At 37.8% G+C, this 17,857-nt stretch overlaps 1 protein-coding gene across 4 annotated transcripts in view; it reads right to left on the bottom strand.

Annotated features, from left to right (window-relative positions):
* The window catches only part of RBPJ (recombination signal binding protein for immunoglobulin kappa J region), a 102,919-nt gene that overhangs the window by 25,800 nt on the left and 59,262 nt on the right, over positions 1 to 17,857 (bottom strand). For all 4 annotated transcript variants that reach the window (XM_011935634.1, XM_011935635.1, XM_011935636.1 and 1 more), the window contains one exon: positions 3,071 to 3,166. In XM_011935634.1, the coding sequence (XP_011791024.1) occupies positions 3,071 to 3,166 (96 nt within the window). The remainder of the gene's footprint in view (positions 1 to 3,070; positions 3,167 to 17,857) is intronic.

Below are 17,857 nucleotides of genomic sequence, written 5' to 3' on the forward strand. Positions count from 1 at the left end.
GTGATCCTCTCACCTTAGCCTCCCAGAGTGCTGGGATTACAGGCGTGAGCCACCGCACCCGGCCGTATTTTTTAACAGTAACTAACAAACAGGAACCTTATCTGGATTTTAACATATTTTCTAAATAGCCCTTCCCCTTTTGTTATCTCCATTGGGCCTCAGTTATACATCCCGGTATTAAGTGACAGAGTGACTTTTAAAATTCCTAGTAAAGGTCTTTTTGCATAAAACCTGGCACATAATAGCCAAATAGCCAATCAGAAATAAAGAATAAGTGAATTCAATTATACTAAAATGCATCTTCAAAAATCCAGAGAAAAGAAAAGCAGCTTGCCCAAGTCTGAAGCTATATGATAAACATGCATCTATTCACAATTAAATTAGAGCTAGTCCAGTCTCACCCAGGTAATGGTAAAAGAGTTAGTCCTAGGCAAAGTTAAGTTTACAAAGTTTAAGTACTCAAAGGATCTTTTCCTCCTTAGTCCCTGCTCTAGATAACACAACACTCAAACGCAAATGGAATGGTATGGCAATTAGTGTAGTAAAAAGGGTAAATATTTAAAATTAGGCCCTCAAGAGTTCCAACCCTAGCTCCACAGATTCCTAACTAATGTCAACCTGGACACATTTAAAATCTCTGATTTTTAGATTCTTTGCCCACAGAATTTGGATCATAACATGACTACTTTACAAAATTATTATGAGGATTACAACTTTAAAATATTTATAAAGCACTTTCAGAACAATGTCTGGCTCATGATCGGAGCCGATATGAAACTGTTTCTACCTCAGATTCACTATGAGGTGCACAGCTGGCCTTTTAGATTCTTCTTCCATGACGGGTGTTGACTTTTTCTGTTTTGCTTAAAAAGCAGAAAACTTGCTATAAACACACACTAAATGTCATTAATGAAAAAGAAATACTGAATTTCTAGTATCAACTTCATGGGGAAAAAAAGGACCACTAATTTGAGTTGGTACGCTATGTCCCAAACTACAGATACCAACTTCTTCCCATATTTAACCCTAAATCAGTGTTTAAGTTGTGTTAGTAAAGTAAGATAAAATAATCATAAATTTAGTAAGCCTGAATAACAATACCTGGCAGTATGAATCTTAAAAATTGTTTTCACTTGTTCATCTTTGAGGATAAAACTACCAATTAAATAGCTTTACCTTCTTGGCCAAGCACGGTGTCTCATGCCTCTAATCCTTTGGGAGGCAGAGGGCGGATCACTTGAGCCCAGGAGTTTGGGATCATCCTGGACAGCATAGTGAAACCCTGTTTCTATAAAAAATACAAAAATTAGCTGGCCATGGTGGTGAGTGCCTGTAGTCCCAGCTACTCAGGTGGCTGAGGTGGGAGGATCACCTGAGCCCAGTAAGCAAAAATCATACCACTGCACTCCAGTCAGGGCAACAGAGTGAGACCCTGTCTCAAAAAAAAAAAAAAAAAAAGCTTTACCCTTCTTTTCAGCTCAGATCTAGTCAGCTTCCAGGAACTTCCTAAAAAGGGACTTCCTAATTCTCCTTTAACATGTAAATTAATCTAATCACATACATATTACATTTCCCTTGTCTTAAGCATAAGCTGAGGTTTCCTTTATGTCACAATCTCTAAGAATTCTACTCATTCCTTTCACAACAACCCCAAAACCTTAGTTTTCATTCCTTCTCTCTTTGGTTGGGTACCTTTCTAGCCAATTAAAAACCTTTGATCTTTCTCCGTAAGCAGGCTTTTTCCATGAAATGCTTAACCAAAAAATGCTGTTTGAAAGACAGACTCAAGAAACTATTCACAAGAAAATTCCAGGAATCAAGTGAAGAAACAATGAAAGTCCCTAATTAAACATAAAAAATGCTGAAATTTATAGGATACCATGAGAAATATTTTAAAATCACCTTGTTGTAATTTAATTTTGGTTAATCTACTTTATAGGTAATTTCTGTTGAGTCCACATTCAACCAGTATGAGAGTATGAACCCAGCTTTGCTGTTTCTTCTTAATAGCAACCCAAACAAGAATAGGACCAAGAGAGAGAGCCAGCAGTTTTCTTTATAATCACTCTATAGCTCAATTAACCTAAGCTCAAGACAGTTTTAGGATCAAGAGCTTGTTTAGCCTTTTCCTTTTCAAAATGGTACTTTTGGGGTCACATTTGTGTAAAAAACTACATTTTCCACCAAAGAGAAAGCTTCGCTGTGAATGACCTAATGTATCACATAAGTATTTGGGAAATATTATGTAGCCCAAAAGAAAAATTGTGGATTATTTGATTTTTTAAGATCAGGGATTTATTAACAAGATGACCTTTATTAAATTCTCCTCCTAGCTTGAGTATGTGTAGAAAGTAGAAAAGTTCCTCTTCAAAGCTTGTCTTGGTTTAAAAATAAAATAATAGACACTAGAAATAATAGCTTCTTACTCTAAAGCCTCCTATCAACTATTAGTTCTTACACTTTACCCCAATTAGTCGCTTTGGTTTACTTAGGCATGTCTGGGCAGGCCCAGACAAGTCTTAGCTCATAGCTTTATGCCTCTTCCTTATTTGGAAATGTTATTGCTTTCTCAAACCTTTTGTAAGCAACTTCCTCTCTTCTTTGTTCTCCCCTGTACTTACCTATTTAGGAAAGTTTTATGTTATTAGTAAATTGGGTATCAATTTAAGACTCTGAGGTCCAGCTCCAGCCAACGGATGCAGGACACAGAGGTAAGGATGACCCAAATGCATAAGGGACAAATATGTCTGCTTTTCCTTTTGTTAAGTGTGCTCTCTCCATTATTCCACCTGTAAGGAGCACCCTTTCTGCAGAAAGTAAAGATTGCCTTGCTGAGAGATCCTCTGTCTCCATGCTGACTTTTCTTCATGGCACCAGTTATCTATTCCTAACAGTATACTACAATTCACTTTGTTTCTCCCCTTCAGGAGACAAATTCCCTATTTTTTATTTTGTACTAGCAAACGAACCCAGTAATAGAAACCATCCTCTGACACATATATTAATACATAATTGGCAAATTCATGTGGTAACTACAATTAACTATCCACCAGAAAAACAATAATCTTACCTTTTTTCATTTCCATATGACTTCTGTGCAACTTTTGCATGAAGAATAAGTACTGTTTGATCCCCTCGCTCTTTTAAATAATTTCGCATAGCTTCCCTAAAATCAAATATAAATATTACTGTTACAGAGGTGAAATTCGTGATGAAATCTTCCTTCATTACTATGCTCTGTAATGAGAGGAATGCTTATAAATATTTTTTAAATAAGCAAACCTTAAAAACAAAAACAATAAAGCAAAATAAATCCATAAATTAAACTGGAAGATTATACAATGATACTAAACACTGCTCATTTTCAATTCTATTCCTTGTTCTTTAAAAATAAGAAACTGTCTAGCATTCTTTGGAATTTATGGTGTAACTCAAACCACAATTACACCTTCCAGAATAACTAGAACCAACATATACACTGCTAATGTGGCTTTAAAATATTATAAAGTTAATAGAATGCAGTAATTTTGTAGTTTAATAATGTAGTTCCCCTCCTCAGGTTCCCTACCCCAGCTATCAGAAGCAATGTTTTTCACTGAATACAAAAGCTGTAACAAATCCTTAAGTCATCCAAATTTATTATTACATGATCCTAAAATGACAATGCTATAAGGACCAAGAAAGGCCTATCATTCACATACGAATACATAATTATCTCAAGGATATTAAATAAATAAAATTTAATAAAGGCTCATTGAAATCAGTGAAAATCTGAATTTAAAAAAAAATACAATGTTAATTCTTTCAAGTAAAAACAACTCTACATATTTATTGAGCAAATGGTTGATACAAAGTTCAATATCTTAAATTGTTTTGCTAAGCAATATTATATAGTAAAAAGAAAGCAAGTTCTACACAGATGAAACTATAACAATTCTGAATAAGCAGAATCCCAATTCTTGAGATGTCTTACACAGCCCAAACTTAAATGTTATTCTACTCATACTATAAAGACAAATATCAGGTATAAGAGGGTAGCTTTAGGGTAGTAATAAGTTATAAATATTAGGACTTCTAGGTTTACAGCACTTACATACTAAGTAGCCCGGGGCAAATCATTTAACCTCAACCAGCCTCTGATTCCCTAACTGGAAACGGAAGATAATAACAACTCCCTACCACAGGGTGGCTGAGGGGATTAAATGAGATAACCTAGATAACAGCATTTATTTTTACCAACTGAAAAAACCTGTTAGCTCCAAGGCAGGGCAGTAATACCAGGATATAAATAGACTGAGAACTAATCCCTACCACTGCAAAGGAACTCAAAGTCCAAATTGTAATGAAATGCAATAATCCAAGTAGTAATATGTACAAAAAGCACCAATAAGGGAATGCCTATGTAAAGACAAGGGTGGATGGTAAAGGACTACAAGCTGGAAAAAGTTTTTAGAAGCCCTAATCCTGAGACAGAAGTAGACACAGGAAGTGGGAGGAGGAAAGCATAAGGTGTTCCAGGGCCTGAAAATAGTGTGAACAAAGGCATCGATAACTGCACATTCAGGCTAAGGAGTAAGGCAGTCACAACAGTAAAACAAGAGCAGCTAATGTTTCTTGAGTGTTTCCTATGTGCCAGGCCTTGAACTAAGCACTTTAACTCCATTATTTTATTTAATCCTCATAATCCAAAAAGTTAAGTACTGATATACTGCTAACACCATTTTGATTGTCATGCTCAAGTTCTTATAGTGAATAGTGGCAGTCCAGAATTCAAACAAATTTGCGAGATTCTAAGGTGAATAAGGCTGACAATGACAGAGTCAACTATAAAGGCTTTGAAAATTGGACATTTGTATACTTAAATACTAAGTATAAAAGTTTACACTACTTCAAATATTACCCCGTAATAGGTGATGATAAAAGTGGTAATACGTCTCTGCATAGCAAAAGAAACTTTCAATGGAGTAAACAGACAACCTACAGAATGGGGAGGAAATATGTGCAAACTATGCATCTGATAAAGGTCTAATATCCAGCATCTATAATGAACAAACAAATTTACAGGGGAAAAAAAAAAACCCGTTAAAAAGTAGGCAAAGAATATGAACACTTTTACAAAGAAGACATACATGTGGTCAACAAGCATATGAAAAAAAGCTCAATATCACTGATCATTGGAGAAATGCAAATCAAAATCACAATGAGACACCATCTCACATCAGTCAGAATGGCTATTATTAAAAAGCCAAAAAATAGCAGATGCTGAAGAGGTTGCAGAGAAAAGGGAACATTTATACACTGTTGGTGGTAGTATAATTTAGTTCAACTGTTGTGGAAAGTTGTATGGCAATTCCTCAAAGAGCTAAAAACAGAACTAACAGAACTACCATTCCATCCAGCAATCCCATTACTGGATATATACCCAGAGGAATATAAATCATTCTACCATAAAGTCACATGCACACGAATGTTCATTGTAACACTATTCACAATAGCAATGACATGGAATCAGCATAAACACCCATCAGTGACAGACTGGATAAAGTGTGGTACGTATACACCATGGAATATTATGCAGCCACAAAAAAGAATGAGATCATGTCTTCTGTGGGAACATAAATGAAGCTGGGGGCAATCTTCCTTAGCAAACTAACACAGGAACAGAAAACCAAATACTGCATGTTCTCACTTACAAGTGGGAACTAAATGATGAGAACTTATGAAGACAAAGAAGGAAACGACAGACGCTGGAATCTACTTGAGGGTGGAGCTTGGGAGGGGGGAAAGGAGCAGAAAAAATAACTATTGGGTACTGGGCTTAATACCAGGGTGATGAAATAATCAATAAACCCCCATGGCACGAGTTTACCTATGTAACAACCCTTCACATGTAACCCTGAACCTAAAATCAAAGTTTTTAAAAAAACTCTTGGAAAATTATGTGAAGTACTTTTAGGGGAAGTATTGTTATATGGTTATTCATCATGATTAAATTATGATTAAACCTTTAAGTATAAAAAAAGTGGTAGGATGTAGTAAGATCCAGAGAAAAACGCAAAATGAAAAAAAAAAAAAAATCCATCCCTTTGTGAACTGGGACAAGATCACCAGTCACTTTTCTCTCCAGCCCATTATAGAAAATCAATACTGCAGAAACTGAATTTTCAATCTAAACTAAAGGCAATGAGATCTTATTAAAGTTTTTTAAAAATACACAATTAATTTTACTTTTTAGTTATTTCTAGAGAAAGGATTCAAAAGCAGAGGGACAAGACAAACATAAAAAGGCTCTCACACTAAGAAGAAGGTAACAGAAGACAGTAGGGAACAGGAAAAATAACTATTTTTTTTTGTTTTGGGAAAAGTGGGTATATATTATTATTAGGTTCTGCTGACAAAAGTCAACTCTGAAGTGCCCCTGGGACCTCTGAGTTGAAAGTATTCAGTAGCTTGTTGGAAGTATCTATGCATAGTTCAAGAGAGAGGTCTGGGCTGAAAAGGTGGGGTTCACTAGTATGTAACTGGCAAACAAAACCATGGAAGTAAATGGACTCCCCCAGAACAAAAACACATTGACAGGAGAGTCAAGAAGAAATGTATTAGAGGAAACTGAGAACTGATAACAGGAAGAACCGAAACCAGCCTCAGGTGCTGTAGAAAGACACAACCTCGAAAGAAGGGAGCAATCAAAGGTGAGATGTTGCAGAAGTCAAGGTCACTTTAATTTCAGCAAGAAGTCTAACAGATGCCAGCTGGGCGAAGGACATAAGCAGGAGTTAAGTCTGAAAGTCTCTATTTTATTCGTAAAATGAGAGGCCATCATGTTGTCTAATGGATAAGAAAACAGCCGTAAATACTGGAAATACCTTCCAGGGTATGGAAAAGGAAGCTAACTACGGACAAATAAAACAACTGAAGATTGGTATCAAAGGACCAGCTAATGTTGGAATCCAAAAATAATGGTGTCAATTCCCACTAACATTCCAAGGAAGGGAATAGGGAGACTGTTTGGACGAACGGAGGCAAGATGGTGCACTTCCGGGTTCTTCATCTCGCTCCCCCCAACTTTTCCCGCGCGCGAAAATGCTGGCGCCCGGGAAGGTGCAGACCAACCGGGCATGTGCCAGGTGACGTCAATCCGAAGAGACCAAGATTTACCTGGTGGCACCTGCGGAACGCCCCTCAACACGCCCATGCCCCACCTATTGCCCTCCCACTCCTAGAAAAGCCGCTCTAGGCCAGGGTCCCACGCAGACTTCCCAGCACCACTCCTGTCAGGATGTCGGGACTGCAGGAACTCCGTGGGAGAGCCCCACCAGGGGGACTCTGTCAGCCTCCTTTGCCGGAGGCCGACAGACCTCTCCCCCCTCCACCTACTTCCCTGAAGCTAGGTGACCAAAATAAATTTGCAGTTTTGCTGTTACCCTTGCCTACTCGCTGGTTCTTTTGTGCTCGCTCTGGTGGTCTTAGAAAAACAAATCAGAGACCATACTCTCAAACCTGCTGGGTACTAGAGATGCAGCCTGGAGAGGGTAACAATGATGAGGGATTTGAGGTGCTACAAAGTCAGGTGACTGAACATAGAGTTCAGGGTGAATAAGAAAACAAAAGCAGGTTGGGTGCAGTGGCTCACGCCTGTAATCCCAGCACTTTGGGAGGCTGAGGGAGGCAGAGCACCTGAGGTCGGGAATTTAAGACCAGCCTGACCAACATGGAGACACCCTGTCTCTACTAAAAATACAAAATTAGCCAGGCACGGTGGTGCATGCCTGTAATCCCAGCTACTAGGGAAGCTGAGGCAGGAGAATCGTTTGAACCCAGAAGGCAGAGGATGCAGTGAGCCGAGACTGCACCATTGCACTCCAGCCTGGGCAACAAGAGTGAAACTCCTTCTCAAAAAAAAAAAAAAAGCAAAGCCAAGCCAAGAGAAGGCCAATATCCTGACAAAACCCCAGCACAAAATTTCTCAGCACAAAATGTGAAGGGCTACTACATATTTGAATAATTTTAAGCTGTTAAGTGTATTTCTGGATACTAAATTCTATTTGCATTTGTAGTCTCTATTACATTATTTAGCAGTAACTGCATTGTGTTTGTCAGGTTTCATGTTTATTTTTCTTGTCTTCCCAAATAGACTACAAAGTCTTTAAGGGTAAGATTCATACTTGACATTTCTATCCCTTTCATGACAACTCAGGTAAAACAGGACACAAACTTAGTATTTGATAATATCCGAGGCAGTCACAAATGCTTTCTAGAAAGATTTTAATTATAATCATTAAACGAGCTAAAATTAAGCAATCACTCTACCAGTACTCTTCTAAGCATGTATTAACATAACCAACAACCTTGAGGGTAACACACTATTACGTACATTTCAGAAACTGGGTAGAGGTTAAGTCACTTTCCCAAGATGATACTGAAGAGCGAGGATTCAAATCTAGGTAGTCTAGCTTGTGAGGACAAAATTATACTATTAGTGGTTAGGGGTATAGCTCTGGTGTGAAATAGATCAGGGTCTGTTACTAAGGGTCTGTCTCACTAAGCCTGAGTTTTCTCACCTGTAAGATAAAGACAGTAATACCTCACATTGGGAGTGAGGGGGACACTTTAAGTTAGTCCCACAAACTGACAGAAAGCAGGTGTCAGTAGCCCCTAGCTATTAATATTATTTCCTTAGAAAGAAGACTTCAACCTTCAATAGTACACAAAGTGCAGCGCGAGGGAAAATGGGACTTGCACTGAGGCTTTGAGAGCGAAGTTGAAAATGACCTAGGAATGAATGATCAGGCACATCTTAACCAATGTGCAAAACACAAGTTTTGCAAGTATACCAGGTAAACTGCACAACTATCCATCTTCCCACTGAAGATTTATTGAAAGCCCACTGTATTCTAGGCACTGGGCATTCTGCTGGCTTCTACTACTGGATGTAACTGTTCATAGTTCTAAGAACTCACGATGCTTATGATGAATGCAAGGTGACAGCTGTGGTTTTCCTTGTCTTTTCCTTCATATTTAGAATACCAATTCCTGAAAAAGTAACTAGAGCTTCAAGATAATCATGAACAATAGTTGTCCTGTAAGAGTAATTTGCCAAATAGCTTCTTTCAACAGTAAAAATAAATTTTGCTTTATTAAACAGAATATTAAACATTAAAAATTATGTTCTCTGGCAATTAAAACTTGATCACTGACTTTCTGTACCTTAAGGAGCCATAAAAAAAGACAGTATACTCTAAAGAAGCACAATAAATAGTAAAGCCTGTCAAATAATAGCCCATATGCTTTTCATCCAAATAGAGTAAGGCTGTGTCAATAAACAGGATTTCTATCTCAGCACTGCTGACATCCTGGGCAAAATCATTTTCTGCTGTGGAAAGACTGCGCTGTGCATTGTAGGAATATGCAGCAGCATCACTAGCTTTTACCCTGCAGGTGCCAGTAGTGCCCTTCCTTGAATTATGACAACCAAAAATGTCTCCAGATGGTGCCAAATGTCAAGAAAGAGGATGGAGTGAGATGGTCACATGGATTGAAAACTACTGGGATAAACCCAAAAAAATTTCAGTGGTAAGATATCACAATCATCCAGGTTTTTTTTTAAAATAAAAAAATACTGAAAAATTTATTATTGGAAAAACATATTATGGGTGCTAAAGAATCCTTGACCATACAATTATGCTGTTTTAAATGAACTTTTTTGAATACTTTAAAACATAATGTAAATTTTGAAGTCTATTGTTTACTAATTTCATTTAATGATTCCACATAAAATTTTCATTCTAAGTGAAAACCAACTGGATCATGCCTGTAATCGCAGCACTTTGGGAGGCTGAGGTGGGCGAATTACTTGAGGGCAGGAGTTTGAGGCCAGCCTGGCCAACATAGTGAAACCACATCTCTACAAAAAATACAAAAATCAGCCAGGCATGGTGGCACATGTCTGTAGTCTCAGCTACTCGGGAGGCAGGGAATTGCTTGCGGAGATCGCAGTGAGCCAAGACTGCACCAGCTAGGCAACAGAGCGAGACTCCGTCTCAAACCAAAAACAAAAAAAAAAGGAGATTTTATTTTTATCAAAAATAATTTTACTAACATTAAATTATGACATTACGGCAAATGCCATTCTGGTTCAACATGTTTAATCTGTGATTACCTTCGTCAATTTTTTTACTGTGGTTGACTTTATAAAATTCAAACTTTTTTTACATAGCAAAAAATAAAAGAAAAAGAAAGAAAGAAAAAGAAAGAGAGAAAGAAAGAAAGAAAGCACAAAGAGAATGCTAAATTGAAACATCCATGAATAGTAAGATAAGCTCATGTGCTGCTGTTTCCAATGGATCTGCTTTTACTAGTTATGCCAATGGAGGCAATGGGAGTCTGCAAATAATGAGAAAAACCTGGTCCTGCGTAAAGGTAAAAGAAAACTTCAATTAAGGGAACATAATCAATGGTATTAAATATTACAGAATAGTCAAGAAAGATAAAGATTAGAAACTCTTCATAAATTTGACAATTAGTTCATAAATGGAACAGCTTAATAACAATTTTCTCAGTGAGTTGGTGGTGAGGCAATACCACTGAAGTAAGCTACAAAATGAAAGGGAGGGAAGGAAGCACAACCAACATAGTCATGCTTCTTGGCTATTAAGGAAAAGGGGTGGTGGTGGGAATAACTAAGGTTATGGCAGAAAAGTTTGTCTCTTTACAGATTTTTAAAATTTTGGGTACAAAGGGAAGTTTTTAATTACTAAGTCTGTTAAAACAAAAAAAGCCAAGAAGAAAATATAAAGATGCACTGCAAAAAAAACCTAGTGTCTATAAACTGAATACTTCTAAGTAGTTGAAGTATATAACACACAGAATTCTGAAAGACGGGCTGGGCGAGGTGGCTCCCCGCCCAGCACTTTGGGAGGCTGGGCAGGCGGATCACGAGGTTAGGAGATTGAGACCATCCTGGCTAACACAGTGAAACCCCGTCTCTACTAAAAATACGAAAAATTAGCTGGGCATGGTAGCACACGCCTGTAATCCCAGCTACTCAGGAGGCTGAGGCAGGAGAATCGCTTGAACCTGGGAGGTGGAGGTTGCAATGAGCCGAGATCATGCCACTGCACTCCAGCCTGGGCAACAGAGCGAGACTCTGTCTCAAAAAACAACAACATAAAAAAAAGAGTTATAAAACAGAGACTAATAACACGCAACAGAGACAGTATGTGGCCCTCAAAGCCTAAAATAGACACTACTCGATGCTACAGAAAATGCTTGTTGATCCCTGCAGACAATTTTTAAAAGTAAAGTTTTTAAAGAAAAGTTCCAAATCAATTAAGTATATTACATGGCTGACATTCAATCAAGATTTTTTATAAAATTCTTCCTCAAAACTGGACTTATGGACAACTGACAGTTCAGAAAGCTCAGCTCAATTCTTCTCACATCTACTTCGGGATGCTGCCAAAAGGCATCCAGATTTATACGCACCCCCACAAAACCTTGAAGAACTGCCCTATTTTTGTCAAATTCTGGCAGTCTCGCCTTTTACACTGTTTCAGACACTTCCTCTCAAAGTGAGCTCCACAATAGTTATGGTTCACAAAGAAGCGTGTCTCAATCAAAGATGCTTCAGTGAAATCAGATAAAATAAAGTGAAACCAATTAATGGCAGGACTACTCAGAACTGTAAGCAAAATCTTCAAGAGAGGGATATTTGTAGGCTTTGTTTTCCAAGCTGTTAGACCTAAGATCTCCTTTTTTTCCCCCAAGGAAGCTTTCTGAGAAATACTGTTTGCCTGAGGGCCAGTTTTGAAAATGATAATCTAGGGATACTATCAATAGTCAACAAATTCCTGGTGCCCTTGTAATACACTAAAACTTTGAGGCTGCTATACTAAGTGTCTACATCTATCAGTGACCAAAGCCAAACAACAGTACAGGTCCTGTTCCTAGGGAAACACCTGCAAATCTCACTTCAATCCTCTCTTTTTATGATAGAAGTAAAAATGTCCCAAAATTCTAGTTTTTTATAGATAAGTAGGTAAATTGCTTCGAATCCTGTCACACAGCTATGAGACACATCCTTTCAAATTCTGACCAGCTCTTGGTTTTTCCCCTCCCCACCTCCCACTCCCAAATAGCCATAGGCCATTACATTGACAGCAATGGGTCATCAACACATCTGTGTTCTATTAGCTTAAAAGGTTATTGTACAAATAAGCCATTTTGCTACTTAAGGTTTTACATCTCATGTACAGAAAAATTTGGGACTAGAGGAATTTGAGAACATAAAACAGTATGGGGTGTTGACAATCAAAGGCAGGTCACCATTTTGGTTATCCTATTTCTAATCCTGGTTGATACTATCTAAAACCTTCACAACAGGATGCTTCTTTAATATTGCTTAATTTGGAGTAAGAATAGTGTATAACAGATTTCAAATATTTTTTTAAAGGAATAAAATCTGCCCGATTTTGAACTCTCTACACATCAATGGAGAGAAAAAATGTTAAAATATTTTTCATCAAATAAAATAAGAGATACTAAAATTTTCCTAACTTGAATATTCTTTAAAGGAGAAATGGAGAAAAAACCATTTTAAAAAGCATTTTCAAGGCAAGGCGTGGTGGCTCCTGCCTGTAATCTCAGCACTTTGGGAGGCCGAGGCAGGGGGATCACTTGAGCTTAGGAGTTCAAGGCTAGCCTGGACAACATGGGGAAATTCTGTCTCTACAAAAAATATACAAATTAGCCAGGCATGGTCGTGTGCACCTGTAGTCCCGGCTACTCAGGAGGCTGAGGTGGGAGGCTGGCTTCAACCCGGGACACAGAGGTTGCAGTGAGCCAAGATCACACCACTGAGCTCCAGCCTGGTTGATAAAGCCAAACTCTGCCTCTCAAAACAAAACAAAACAAAAAAAAGGCCAGATGGTACCTAAAATTATAATATATTATCAAAAGGGAAAATTTCTAATTTCCAAGTTTGTGCTTAACAAAATAAAATTTTATCACAGATTTGGTCACTGATTTTATATTTCCATTTGTTGCTATACAAACTTTTTGCTAAATTTGCCTTATTTTAGCTTCAATAATAAACAATATAAATCTGTAGTTTGCTCTCTTTCAGAGATTTAAAAAGAAATAAAACTTACCTGAAGCCAAGTGTGGTGGCTCACACCTGTAATCCCAGCCCTTTGGGAAGCCAAGGCAGGCGGATCACTTGAGGTCAGGAGTTCGAGATCAGCCTGGCCAAAACGGTGAAACCCCATTTCTACTAAAAATTAAAAATTAGCTGGGCATGGTGGCAGGCACCTGTACTCTAGCCTCGGCGACAGAGCAAGACTCTATCTCAAACAAAACAAAACAATAAACAAAAAAAACTTACCTGAATTTTCCCAAGAAGGTACACTAATCCCTTTCAGAATATTTTAGAATATTTTTCAAGTATAAAAGCTTCTAAGTTTTTAACAGCTTTATTGAGATTTAATCGAAATACAATAAAATGCACTTATTTTAAAGTGTGCAATGTGACAAGTTTTGGCATGTGTATACACACCATCACCAAAATCAAAATAAAGGTATTCACAATTTTGAGTTTCCTTTCTGTCTTTTTGTAATCTTTCCTCCTGCCTCCCCCTATCGCCAGGAAACCACTGATCAACTGTTTGTCACTACAGATCAGTTAGCATTTTCTATAATTCTATGTAAGTGGAATCATGCAGTACATATTCTTTTTTCCTGACATACTTAGAAAATTGAGTATAATTATTTTAAGATCCATCTATGCTATTGCATGTATCGAGTTCCTTTTTTACTGCTTAATAGAAATTCACTGTAGAATACACTACAATTTGTTGATCCACTCACCTGTTGCTGGATATTGGGTTGTGTCTGTGTGACTATTACAACTAAAGCTAACATGAACATTTGTGTTCAGGGCTTTATATTCAGGTGTTTTCATTTTCCTTGATTAAATATGTAGGAATGGAATAACTAGGCCATATGGTAGAGGCTTAACATTTCAAGAAAGTGCTAAATTGTTGGGGTCCGCGTGTTTCCTGAACAAAGGAATGAACACACAAGACAACACAAGACAAGACAAACATGGCGGCCGCCCTGAACGTTTGTGGAATGTTAGCAAGTCGCCAGACACATTGTTGTTTCTCTGATCTTTCCCTGACTTTCTGAATTTCCAAGATGTTTACATATAAACAAGCCCCCAGGGTCTGCTATTTGCAACTGAGGCCAGTCTTGTAGGCTCCTTTGTCCTGTTTGCAGAGGAGGAATGCCCAGCTTCGTTTGCAAGAGCGGGACTTATAATGTTAATGGGGGAATGGCCTGCTCAGTTGTAAAAGCAGATAGTCCTCTACACTAAATTATTTTCCAAAATTATTATACCACTTTATTTACCCACTGCCAATGTATGAAAGTATTAGCTGTTCCCATGGTGAGTCCTGTAAATTTCAGACATTGTAACAGGTATATAGTATTAATAGTATCTAATTGCTAGAAAGTGTATGTGTCCCCCAAAATTCCTATGTTGAAATCTAATCAGAAATGCCATGGTAGTAGGAGGTGGGGCATCTGGGAGGTGATGAGGTCATGAGGATGGAGCCTTCAAGAATAGGATCAGTGCCCTTGTCCCTCCTGCCATGTGAGGACACAAAGACGACAGCCATCTATCAACCAGGAAGCATCTTCCAACAGACATCAAACACACTGGCGTCTTAATCTTAGACTTCCCAGTCTCCAGAATTATAAGAAATACTTTTGTGGTTTATGAGCCACCCAGTTAATGGTACACTTTATAGCAAATCAGTGGGACTAACACACTCACTGTAGTCTTAATTTGCACCTCCCTAATGGGTATTTGTTATATTCATACATTCTTTGTATTAGTATCTGTTCAGACCATTTCCGTCCTTTAAAAATGGATTATTTCCTTTTTACTTTTCAGAGTCATTTTCATCTTTGTTCTGTATTTTGATGAAGTAAAATTTATCAATTTCTTCCATAGATTGTGTTTTAGTGTCTAAGAAATGTTTGCCTAATAAACAACATTTTCTCCCATGTTTTCTTCTAAAAGCTGTATAAAGTTTTACATTTAGGTCTACATTGAGCTATTTTTTTAATAGGGTACTATATATAGACTGTAGTTACTTTGTGTGTTGGGGGCAGGTTGAAGGAGCAATGGATATCCAATTGTTCCACAATCAACTGTTAGAAAGACTATCATTTTAAAAAATCTAGCTAAATTGCCTTTGCATCTTGACTGGAAAGCAACTGACCATATATCTGAAGAACTATTTCTGGCCATTAATCTGCCACAATGGTCTACTTAGCTATCTTTATGCCAATACAATACTTTAAACTACCATAGCTTTGTAATAAGTTTTGAAACCAAGTTCCTTTTGCTTTTTTTTCAAGGTTGTTTGCATTTCTATATAAATTTTAGAAACAGCTTGTCAGCTGTTACAAAAAAGCCTGCTGAGACTTTGACTGTGATTGTGTTAAATCCATAGGATCAATTTGAGAAGAACTGACATTTTAACCATATGTATTTATTTGAGACAGGGTCTCGCTCTGTCATCTAGGCTGGAGTGCAGGGGCACAAACATGGATCACTGCAGCCTTAATCTCCTGGGCTCAGGCAATCCTCCTGCCTCAGCTTCCCAATGTAGCTGGGACCACAGGCACACGCCACCATGCCCAGCTAATTTTTTTATTATTTGTAGAGACGAGGTCTCACTTTGTTGCCCAAGTTGGTTTTAAACTCCTAGTCTTAAGTGATCCTTACACCTTGGCCTTTCAATGTGCTGGGATTATAGACGTGAGCCATTGCACCTGGCCCATTTCAACAATATTAGGTCTTCTACCTGAAGAACATTTAATTAGGACTTCAAGTTCTCTCAGTGGTGTTTGATAGTCTTCAGTGTAGAGCTTTTGCACCTTTTGTCAGACTTTTCCCATGGAATTACATATATTTTTATACTACTGTGTAAATTGTATTGCTTTCAAATTTCAATTTCCCATTGCTCATTAGTATACAGAAATACAATTTAGTTGTGTATGTTAATCATGTATCCTACTACCTTGCTAAACTTACTTATTCTAGTAGCAAGATTCCGCAGAATTTTCTATATAGATGATCATGATATCTGCAAATAAAGACAGTTTCACTTCTTTCTTTCCCATCTAGATGTCTTTCACTTCTTTTTCTGGCCTTATAGTACATCAAAATACAATGTTAAATGAAATCTGTGAAAGCAGACATTCCTGTGTTGTTCCTGATGTTGGAGGAAAAACATTCAGTGTTTCACCAAACAGCATGTTGTTAAATGTAGTTTTTTCATAGGAACCCTATGAGGAAATTCTCTTTTATTCCAAGTTTGCTGAGAATTTCTATTAAGAATGGATGTCAAAAGCTTTTTCTAAATCCCCTGAGATAACCATATGATTTTCCTTTTTTGTTCTATTAATATATTGAATTACATGAACTGTTTTCCATTCCTGAGATAAAGCTCAGTAGGTCAAGATGTATCATCCCCTTAATATATTGTTGGATTCCATTTGAAAATTTGTGAAGACTTTTTATAACTATGTTCACAAGGAATACTGGACTGTAATTTCATTTTCTTGTAATGTCTTGCCTACTTTTCGCAACAGGGTAATGCCATGCTCACAGAATGAACTGATAAGTATGTCCTGCTCTCCAATTTTCTGAAAGGGTATGTATGGAACTGAGATAATTTTTTTCTTAAACATATAGTAGAATTTCAACAGTGAAGCCGTCTGGGCCTGCAGTTTTGTCAGAAGGTTTATAAGTTCAATTTCTTTAAATATAGGACTATTCGGGTTACCTGTTTCTTCTTGAGTAAGCTCTGGTAGTTTGCTAGTTTCAAAATATTTGTGCATTTCTTCAAAAGGTGAATATTATTGGCAAAAAGTTAATTATTATATTTGCTTATTATCCTTCAAATATCTGTACTCTGTAGTGATGTCACCTTTTTTGTTCTTGATATTGGTAATTTGTACAGAATCGGGTTTCTTTCTTTTTTTTTTTTTTTTTTGAGACGGAGTCTCGCTCTGTCGCCCGGACTGGAGTGCAGTGGCCGGATCTCAGCTCACTGCAAGCTCCGCCTCCCGGGTTCACGCCATTCTCCTGCCTCAGCCTCCCGAGTAGCTGGGACTACAGGCGCCGCCACCTCGCCCGGCTAGTTTTTTGTATTTTTTTTAGTAGAGACGGGGTTTCACCGTGTTAGCCAGGATGGTCTCGATCTCCTGACCTTGTGATCCGCCCATCTCGGCCTCCCAAAGTGCTGGGATTACAGGCTTGAGCCACCGCGCCCGGCCCCGGATTTCTTTCTAGTATGATCACCCTTCTGCTTGAAGAATTTCTTTTAACACTGTAGCTAAGGCCTATTTGCAATAAATTCTTTCCATTTTTACTACGCCTAAAATGGTATATATCTACTGGGTATAGAATTCTAGGTTGACAAGTATAGGTTCCCCTTGAGCATTTCAAAGCACTTGCTCTGTCTTATCCATAGCAAGGTTTCAGATGAAAAACCTGCTGTCATCCTCTCTTTGTTCCTTTGTGCATAATTTGTCTTTTGTTTTCTGTTGTTTTTTTATCACCGACTTCAATCAATTTGATTATAGAGTACTTCTGGGTAGTTTCTGTACTCAGGATTAACTGATTTTTTTTTTTTTTTTTTTGAGATGGGGTCTCACTCTGTCACCCAGGCTGGAATGCAGTGGTGTGATCTTGGCTCACTGCAACCTCCATCTCCTGGGCTCAAGTGATCCTCCCACCTCAGTCTCCCAAGTAGCTGGGACTACAGGCACGTGCCACAACTCC

This window comes from Colobus angolensis, unplaced genomic scaffold (assembly GCF_000951035.1).
Source record: "Colobus angolensis palliatus isolate OR3802 unplaced genomic scaffold, Cang.pa_1.0 Scaffold146, whole genome shotgun sequence".
Classification (NCBI taxonomy): domain Eukaryota; kingdom Metazoa; phylum Chordata; class Mammalia; order Primates; family Cercopithecidae; genus Colobus; species Colobus angolensis.